The sequence below is a fragment of the Eurypyga helias genome, unplaced genomic scaffold (genome assembly GCF_000690775.1).
Source record: "Eurypyga helias isolate BGI_N326 unplaced genomic scaffold, ASM69077v1 scaffold2924, whole genome shotgun sequence".
NCBI lineage: Eukaryota > Metazoa > Chordata > Aves > Eurypygiformes > Eurypygidae > Eurypyga > Eurypyga helias.
In genome coordinates, this window is record NW_010248010.1 from 7,274 (window position 1) to 16,487 (window position 9,214).

The 9,214-nt window shown below is 42.5% G+C and overlaps 1 protein-coding gene across 1 annotated transcript; it reads left to right on the forward strand.

The window, feature by feature from the left end:
- The first annotated feature begins 311 nt into the window (after positions 1–311).
- On the forward strand, positions 312–8,965 carry RGS18 (regulator of G-protein signaling 18). The gene is made up of 5 exons (XM_010150898.1): positions 312–497; positions 1,223–1,324; positions 4,881–4,942; positions 5,993–6,159; positions 8,693–8,965. Exons 1-5 carry the CDS (start codon positions 379–381, stop codon positions 8,945–8,947), a joined length of 705 nt encoding a protein of 234 aa, XP_010149200.1. The 5' UTR covers positions 312–378; the 3' UTR covers positions 8,948–8,965.
- The last annotated feature ends 249 nt before the right edge of the window (positions 8,966–9,214 follow it).

Consider the following 9,214-nt stretch of genomic DNA (forward strand, 5'->3'; position numbering starts at 1 on the left):
AAACGATGTCTTTGTCCTGAGCCCAGTGAAACATCAGGTTCCAGGAGCGCAACCCCAGGAGAGGCTCTGCTGATAGCGGCGTTTGTCGGCATGATCAACAGCCATTTTGCAAAGTTGCAGTCTCACTTCCCTAAATGACGCCTGTAAAACCAGAACTCTACTTAAGGTCCCCTGTATGTGCAGCTGCAGCGGCAGCGAAGGTGGAGAACCTCCTTCTTCCCGCTACCTACGCTGGGAGCTGCTCAACAGCTGATTGGGAGCGACCCAGCCGGAGGCAGCATGTGAGCCCTCCCGAGCACACCAGTTCCACCAGATGCAACTGCTCTGAGGAAGTCAAAGAAATCGTTTTCTGAAGCTGGGAGGCTTTTTTAGAGGAAGATGGAGAACCCGCTTCTTTTATTCCCCCAGCTAAACACTTCTGCTTCGAAGGACAAATCCTATTACAAGGTCATGAAGTCAGCAATTAAAGAAGAGCCACATCAAACGAGCAAGCCTGGGTAAGTTTTAAGGTCAGGCTGAGTGTTCTGTTTACATAGAGGATTCTTCAAACAGCTCGTGGGTGTGAATTCAGGGCACAGATCATTTTATTTTTGACTTGCATATATGAAAACTCATGGGCTGCAATCCTAGGAACTGCATACATCACATACTAATTCATCACAGAAATATTTTTTAAGATCAAGGAGCAAAATCATATAATAAGCTAAGAAAATAGGAGAGGGAGCTAAGAAAATAGGAGAGGGAGGTTTCAAGAAGTTCTGAGAAATGCTTCTTTAAAGCCTGTTTATGATTCAGGAAAGCTTCTTTTTAAAAATTTCAAATTACAGGAAGCAATACTTCCTTTTTCTTTGCGAAACATTAAAAGTAGAAGGTGCTGAGCCAACTGTTTATGCTCTCTATGGTGAAATTTCACCCCCCCATCTTAAAAATAAATGAAAAGGATACTGGAAATGAAAAGATTTCCATTTCTCTTTGCCAGTGCTTCCTATCTAAAGTTGTGCTGAGAAATGTAAATGCAAATATAAAGACAAAAAATATAAAGAAAAATAAATCCAAAGAAAAAGTCATTAATGTGACTAATACATGTGGAATTAACATCAGCATCACTATAAGCGAGCGTAGAGGGATCTGTGATGCAGAAGCAGATCAGTCAAAGGAAATGTCAGAGAAAACCCCAACTATCCACAAGTTTGCTTGAAAAACTACCCTGATTCTGTTGCAGAGCTAAGCAGAAGAGAAATAGGCTGAGCCTTCTCCTGCAGAAACCTGAATTCCATGACGGTGATCATCTCGGTAAACCCGGAAACCTGACAAAAGCAGCAAGGTAAGCAGCAGCAAAGACTGCGTGGTTGGGGATTCCTTGCAGGAAGTGCCTGTGTGACTCAGAACGTTTCCTGCATCTGTGTGTGTGCATTCAGACTTGGCAAAGAGTAGAGCTTTCAGGATCTATTCGGTTTAGAAGTCGGCAATCTAACGAAAGCATACAGATGCTGCAAAGCAACTCGCCACTGGTTTTCACAGCACTGAGCGTAGACGGGTCCCCGTACACTTGCAGACACATTCAAACCTCTACTCATGCCAGCAGCATTTTCATCAGTCCACTGACTATATTGAGCAAGCATCAACTCAGAAATGTAGCAGACAAATTACTGATTGTAGTGAAATCATACAGCTCCTTGAAAAGATTTCCCAAAGAATTCCGTGCTGTACAAGTGCCAGATGCATGTCAAATACTGAAGGCATAGTTCCTCAATAATTGCAGTAATTGCTCGAAAACTCTTTCTCTCCTAAATTCAGGTACTAATCTTTAAACACTATTTTAGTATTGTCCCTGTAGTACTGTTTCTCCTGAAGATGCAAGGTGGAATCTTGGTTTTGTTGACTGCAATAAGAGCTTAGTTCCAGACTTGCATTTGCACATCTTGACTGAAAAGAAGGAAATGTTTAAAGTACTGCAGTTCCATGGCCTAAAAACATTGCCACCCCTTTCTTTCCATCACAGATCATTTCAGAACACTTCAGCGCTTCCCGTGCTCTTTTGACTTAATAATCTTGATGAACTTTGTTTAAGCAGTTACTACCTTTGGGGCCAAGAAGCCTATTTTGACCAGAACTGCTTCTACAAGCCTGTACTCGTTGTCAGCACATATTAGAAATTGCGTAAAGGCCCAAACTCTTGTTTCTAGAACCCATGAAAAAGTGATCACATTGCAATGATGAACAAAGGTACCATTGCCCTGAGAACACCCTTTTTCCCTGTCTCAGTTCCAGACATGTACAACTGTGCTAGGATTGCATCTGGAAAGAGAAAGCTCAGCCTCCATGCCACCTGTATGCAGTCAGTACTGGGTGGCTGATTACCCTTGGGTATTTCGTACGAAGTATGCAGCCAAAACCTCATCCTTATTATCTGTGAAAAGGCACTTTCAGAGGAAGATGCAGCAGCAATAAATAATTCTCTGAAGAATTTTCCCCTTTTATCAGACTATCACTTCCTCACTCAGCCAACTGCCTTTTACCTTGTTACTCCCAGCCAGGTGCCTAGTAAGGACTCTGCTGTTCTTACTGTATAGAAGAGAAACTGGCAGCTTTTTGCTGATCTTTCTATATGGAGATTAGAGAGATGTGGATTATTTTCAGTAAAAATGGAAAAAAGCGCACTTTTTCAAATAATAAAGTGAGATAATAGGTTGGGATTTATTATTCCAGTACCTGAAGGGGCTACAAGGAAGCTGGGTGGGACTTTATCCAAGGGCCTGTAGTGACAGGACAAGGGGTAACGGGTTTAAATTGAAAGTGGGGAGGATTAGATTAGATATCAAGAAGAAATTCTTCCCGGAGAGGGTGGTGAGACACTGGGACAGGTTGCCTAGGGAAGCTGTGGATGCCCCATCCCTGGAAGTGTCCAAGGCCAGACTGGATGAGGCTTGGAGCAACCTGGTCTGGTGGAAGGTGTCCCTGCCCATGGACATGATTCTATGATTTAAGCAATTTACTTAGTTTTCATGATTTCCATTCTTCACTCAGAGCTGTTAACTAAGATAAGAAGAAAGAGAGCTTAATGCAACGCTGCAGATGGACAGCATGGTGATAGTGGAAATGCCTATGACCCATTCACTGGTTTCTCCTCATCTTTAGAAAGCAGCAAAGCTGAACAGATGTAGGTTTCTGCCTATTATTGCAGCAACTCATTGCTGCACCCAGCTCCTGGGGATCTGTGAGGCTCCTGGGTTCATGCACTTTCTGAAGAAAATCAGAAATGCACACCAGGAGTTTCCAAACCCGGCCAAGAACCTCCCCAGTATTTCGTGCAGTTGTGGACTGTGTATGTTGCCTGAAGCCACCGGGGTTTATCTTTCACAGTGACCAAATTAGTTTCTGTAGCTCTAGGAACCCACTGTTCCCAGACCTCCAAGTCCACACAGTTCAGGGAACTGCACTTTTTGTACTTTTCATAATTAAAAAACTCTGTAAGGGAGTGAGGTCTCGCTTTGCCCGACTCCAGAATCCCCCTGCTTTAGTGGCTTGTGGTAATTTCTAGAATGTCAGTTCTGAAGTATTCGTACATCTTGAGAACAGTTTGTCTCTCCTAAGTTAAAATATAAATTCCTATAAACAATGACTTCAGCTGGGAGAGATGTGTCAGCTATTAAAAAAAAAAATTAAAAATCATCCTTTTCGTTTTGTGCAAAACCAAGATCATTACTGGCTTAAATTCCTTCTCAAAGTGATTGGAATTTCCCTCCATCTAAACTTCATGTGCCTATATGTTTGCCAGCGGAGCCCAAAACACGAGTCAGGCAACAGAACAGCAAGCCCCCACGTACCTATACGTTTGCCAGCAGAGCCCAAAGCACATGAGTCAGGCAACAGAACGGCAAGCCCACCCCACCAGGAAAGGGGCATCCTCTTTAAGAGGTGCTCAGCCCGTGCAAAGTTGGTGTAACCCACTAACCCTGGACACGTTGCTCGCTGATACTTTCAGTGTACTGTGCATTGTCCTCAAATGAAAAATGGTTCTAAATATTAATATTTGTAAAGCACCTGATAAAAATTGACTTCACCTTCAGGCTTAGAACTTAAGTCTTGGTCTTCATATGATACAGTTCATCTCCAGGCTTACTCCAGTTCTGCTCTGCAAAAATCCAAGTAACTCTCCAGGGGTGTGTTCAGGGTTGACCTGTACAACACCAAAAAGGGGTTTCCCAAAAATTGTGTTTGAGTGAACAAGGTAGGGTGGGTTGTAGTGTTTTTTTCTTTTCCCTTTCTGCATTGTTCTCTAAGGCAGAATATTTGAAATCAAAGTAAGATGCATGCAGCTTGGCATATTTGAGGAAGGATACGTGGAGTTTTATAACTGGAGCTCAGCGTCTCGGAATGACATGACACTTGAAACATGTTTGTGGTAAACAAACCAGGCTACGCGTGCTCCTACCCAGTGAGATTATCACCTCAACCATATGGCTCCAACTTTGTCTTCAGGCTACAGAATTTCCCGTCTCTCATTAAAAATAGACCATGGTAGCGCAGCCTCAGACCGAGTGCGTTCAAAACCACATCTCTGCGACGCGTATTTTTTAAGTTTAAATAGGTGACTGACCTGGTTCCCATATGGGTTTTACCATATTGCATAATCTCAGTTCTCTTAAAGATTAGTAGTGCAACACAAACACTGAAAAGAAAAAGCTCTGCTCTGCTATTTTTTTAGATGGGGGGAGGGAAAAACCCCTACAAATCTGCAGGAAAAATGTCAGAAAGAAATGAAACCAAATGTTTTTGAACTACGTAAGAGAATGAGCTCCCTTAGCGATGGGATCGAACCAAGGGCTTTTCAAACAGTACGCACTATCCTTCAAACCCACTTTCTGTTTCTTACACAGTGTGTCTCCTGAAGAAGCAGTGAAATGGGGAGAATCTTTTGACAAACTGCTTTCTGAGAAAGGTCAGTAGCTGTTTCCTCTCTGTGCAGACTGTTAGGATGGAAAACTGATGGCAAACGAGGGAAAATCATAAATCTGGTTGTGCACTTGAGGCAGACCTGGCAGTTACCCAAACTAGGTATGATAGGTCATTTATGGTAGCGTGTGCTGCTGCTCTCCTCACGTACTTAGGCTATAGCACGCTGTCAACTACTGAAGATAGCTGAAAATAACTTTTAAGTTTCATATTTCATTGAGCAAAGTAACGTAACAGACAGCAAAGCCTTCCTTCAATAAAACAGCAGAATTTCATTTGAATGTTGCTTAGATACTGACTGCAAGACCAAACCTTAAAGGTGAAAACATTCTGTGTACTTCAGAAAAGACTTTGTCACTTCTGGTACAGTTTGTTTCTGAAACAGTGACAGGAACAAAAAGGGGCATCATTTGAAAGGGCCTGTTGCTTCCATAATTATCAAACGCACATATGTGCCTCCTTCTGTTTTGGAGGGACACACGTGTCATCCAGCTACAGTGCTGGACACTACCTGCTTTTCAGGTCTGCTCCTGGAACAGTCGACATCAGTACGATTGCATTGCTTCCACAGGTAAAGCTTATCTGGGAAAGAAAGTATCTCCAGCACAATAACAGTAGGATGAAGCAAACTGTGAAGGTGCTAAAAGCCATTAATTTTAAATTGTTACTGGAGAACAGTCTGCTCTTGAGCGAAGACTCAAACAGTGTTTCAGTCAGCCTAGATTGATATTCAGCCAAAACAAAGTCCATCACTTCCACAAACATCTGCGTGTTTTGATTGCTTCCACTTCTAAACTCACAAGATCTTGGTGGTGGATTTTTACAGATGCTGAGAGCTCCGTAATGGGAGTTACAACACTCAGGATTGTAATGAAAGAACTGTGCTTATTTTAGAACCTTTCAAATAATTATCTGTGCTGTGATGTAATTCAGAGGGAGCACAGCCTATTCTGTTCCCTTGCACAGACTGTGTCAAAGGAGTAACTCTCTGATAAGGATATGTATCTTTAATGCAATTGAACATTCCCTTTTTTAGCTGGATTGGATGCCTTTACGAAGTTTCTGAAAACAGAGTTCAGTGAGGAGAACATTGAGTTCTGGATGGCCTGCGAGGATTACAAGAAAAGCAAAACGGCACATGAACTTTTGCCAAAAGCTAAGACCATCTATGAAACGTTCATACAGAAGGATGCTCCAAAAGAGGTACAGTAAAAGCGTTCCGCAGTGTAGCACAGCATTGGACACAACGGCCTCTGATGAAACCTGCTTTGAGGAAACCCATGCCCAGAAGCAGGGACGACAGTTAATCATGTAGTGGCTGACGTAAGAAGGCTTAAAACCTTCTCTGAAATGTCGAAACTCGGGAAGGAGGTCTGGAAGCAACGGCATAGATTATTCTCACTGTTCTCCACGCTCCTTTCAGTACTCCCTCCGTCTTACTCTTCCCATATGGAGTATGAGTTTAAGTCTTACGCTGTAGGAACCAGAGATTCCTCGTGGTCTGTAAAGCCAGGAGATGGGTGTATATACACACACATATATATATATAGATATATATACAGGATTTATGTCAGATGGAACAGTGAAGTTAAATGTTAAAGCGGCAGTGAGACATGCCAGCTGGCATTTGTAACTTATAAGTTACCTCCAGAACAACAGACTTGCTTTCCCTTTTCTCTTAAACCAGTAACTATTAAATTATTACATAACTGAGATCGCCAGCTGGCATTTGTAACTTACAAGTTACCTCCAGAACAACGGACTTGCTCTCCCTTTTCTCTTAAACCAGTAGCTATTAAATTATTACATAACTGAGATTCAGCAGCTTTTATTTTAAATAAACCAGAAGAATAGAAGACACTAGAAGAAACTATTAAATTAAACATAACCTTTAAATTATTAATCGTGCTTTGAACACAGACTTTTCTTGATTGGCCCCTCCTTCCCTTCCGCCCCCCAGCTCTAACTGCATATTCTTGGTATGTTACTGTCACGCACAAAAAATATGTTGATAGGTCAATCCACAGCAACACAAAGGCCTTTTTACGTTACTACAGTAGTGCGAAAAGTTGTCATGTTTACGCTGTCTTCACGTTACCGAAGCGTGTTATACGGGGTTCATTAGTGAGCACAAGGAACACTTTTTGCCTGCTCTACAAAGGGGATGAACAGGTTGGGAGATGATGAATTCTCTCTGAAATCACAATCAGCCTCTTCAACAAGTCTTTGGAACTGACAGTTCCTGTAACTCTATAAAGTTTGAGCAGATCAAATATGTCACCTGACAATTCTCCTTTTCCCCTGAAATTTTTTTTTAATCTGTTAAAACACTAAAACACAAACTGCTGCTTCCCTGTGACAAGGGTAAAACGGGCGTCATTCTCATTTTAAGAGCAGGATTGTCAAATGGTGCAATTTCCACCTGTAATTCCCATAGATGACATTTAAGGTTCAGGTCTGCTTTTCCTAGGAAATGTTCACTTTCAAAGGTTTACGTCCCTTTTCATGTCTTTTCTCTGCTGCATGCCTTTGGGGTGGACCTTAGATAAAAAGAGCCCTGGAGTTGTTTGAGGTAGGACCTGCCATGGGGCACCGATCAATGTCTGAGCGGTTATGGTGGGGCATCAAGCGCTGCTATGGTCAACGCTTCTCAGAGTGACCTAAGTGAAAGGAAGAGCAGGAGGAAAGCTAGGGAGGGGACAGTGTGTGGGAGTCGTACTGTGACTAGGAGCACCGTAACCGTTTCTTTATCTGTCATGCTTTGGTGTTGGTGCACATGGTGTGGGTGCTGTTGTTCACCTTGAGCTTTGGTGACACTTCCTTGGGTTCAGCTCAGCCCTGCCAACAGCACCTCATTTCACACCACCCAGCTCTGGAACTTGCCCCTTCTCTCTGACTAACTTGTCCAGCGGAGCTCTTTTACACACGACTTCCTGGGCGTACGGTGCGATAGGATCGTAAAACCTTACCTCTGAGGAGTGGAGCATTTTGTCACGATTAGTTGCTCTTCAGTTCTCAGATCTAAACTGTTTGTTTTGACTAGCTTTATGGAAGTGACACGTGTATCTCAGTGAGGAAAATAAGCCCAGAAGTCACATTTTGACCAGATAGTTTTTCAAAATAGCATGCTTAAATCAGAGCCTGACATTTTAATAGAATTCTCACACTAATTAAATCATCCCAGGATGAATGCAACGTTACATGGAATAAATGGTCACTTTTTATATGCTTTCCCTAACTAAAGCCTCCAGAAACCCATTAAAATGATTTTTGTATTTCAATTATTAGAGTTTTCTCACCTTTCTCCTACCAAAACTTTACACAGAAACCAGAAATCGTGAATGTTCACCAACACATTCTAATGAGACAAAATTCTGTATGATTCCTAAATAAAAATGGAGGGAGTTCTGTTCTAGTCTGGTGTTGCAAAGCCTGACAGCTGCAGCTATACCAAGATCACTGTTGGAAAGTTACTATTCGTCAAACATCAGACTTTATCTTCTATTTTACCAGTTTTCCACTGCACCAGTGACACATCTGTGGAGACTTTCTGAGAGCCGTTACTGAACATGGACATGCTAACTAATCCCGTGGTATGACTAACCACGTGTGTCAGGGATTCAAGGTGCTCTGATCAAAAAGGACTTTCAGCAAAGTACAGTCTCATTGCTAGGGATAATAACACAGGGAATGCATGAAGGTACATTAAAGAAATACACTTTTCCTCGTTTTCCAGGTGAATTTGGACTTTCAAACCAAAGAAGTCACAAGTCAGAATATTGAACGGCCCATCATCACCACTTTCGATGCTGCACAAAACACAGTCTACAGGCTGATGGAGCAAGACAGCTACCCACGCTTCCTAAGATCTGATCCCTATTTAAATTTGGTTCAGGGAAGGAATCCCAGTCGTCCTACCCTTCGGAGACGATCACGGTCTTTCACCGTCAATGATTTCCAGGGTGTACGACCGGACTTTACGGTTTGGTAACGTGGGAACTCAGCCCTCATGAATTGTAGCTTACTGCAGCAGCTGGGGTGTGTTTTAAAATCCAAACCCTTAGCAGGTGTAAATGAGTAGCCAGCAAAGCTGTGTGCCCTTGTACCAGCTCAGAGTTCAGCGGGCAGCGATTACCCTCATTTGTTACAGAGAAGTAGGCAGCGCATTGGCAAGACAGCTCGTGTAAAGTTTTCATACAGTGGTGGGTTTTTTTTAGACTCAAGAGCTGTAATCATATTTGGAGGAAAAATCTTGAGT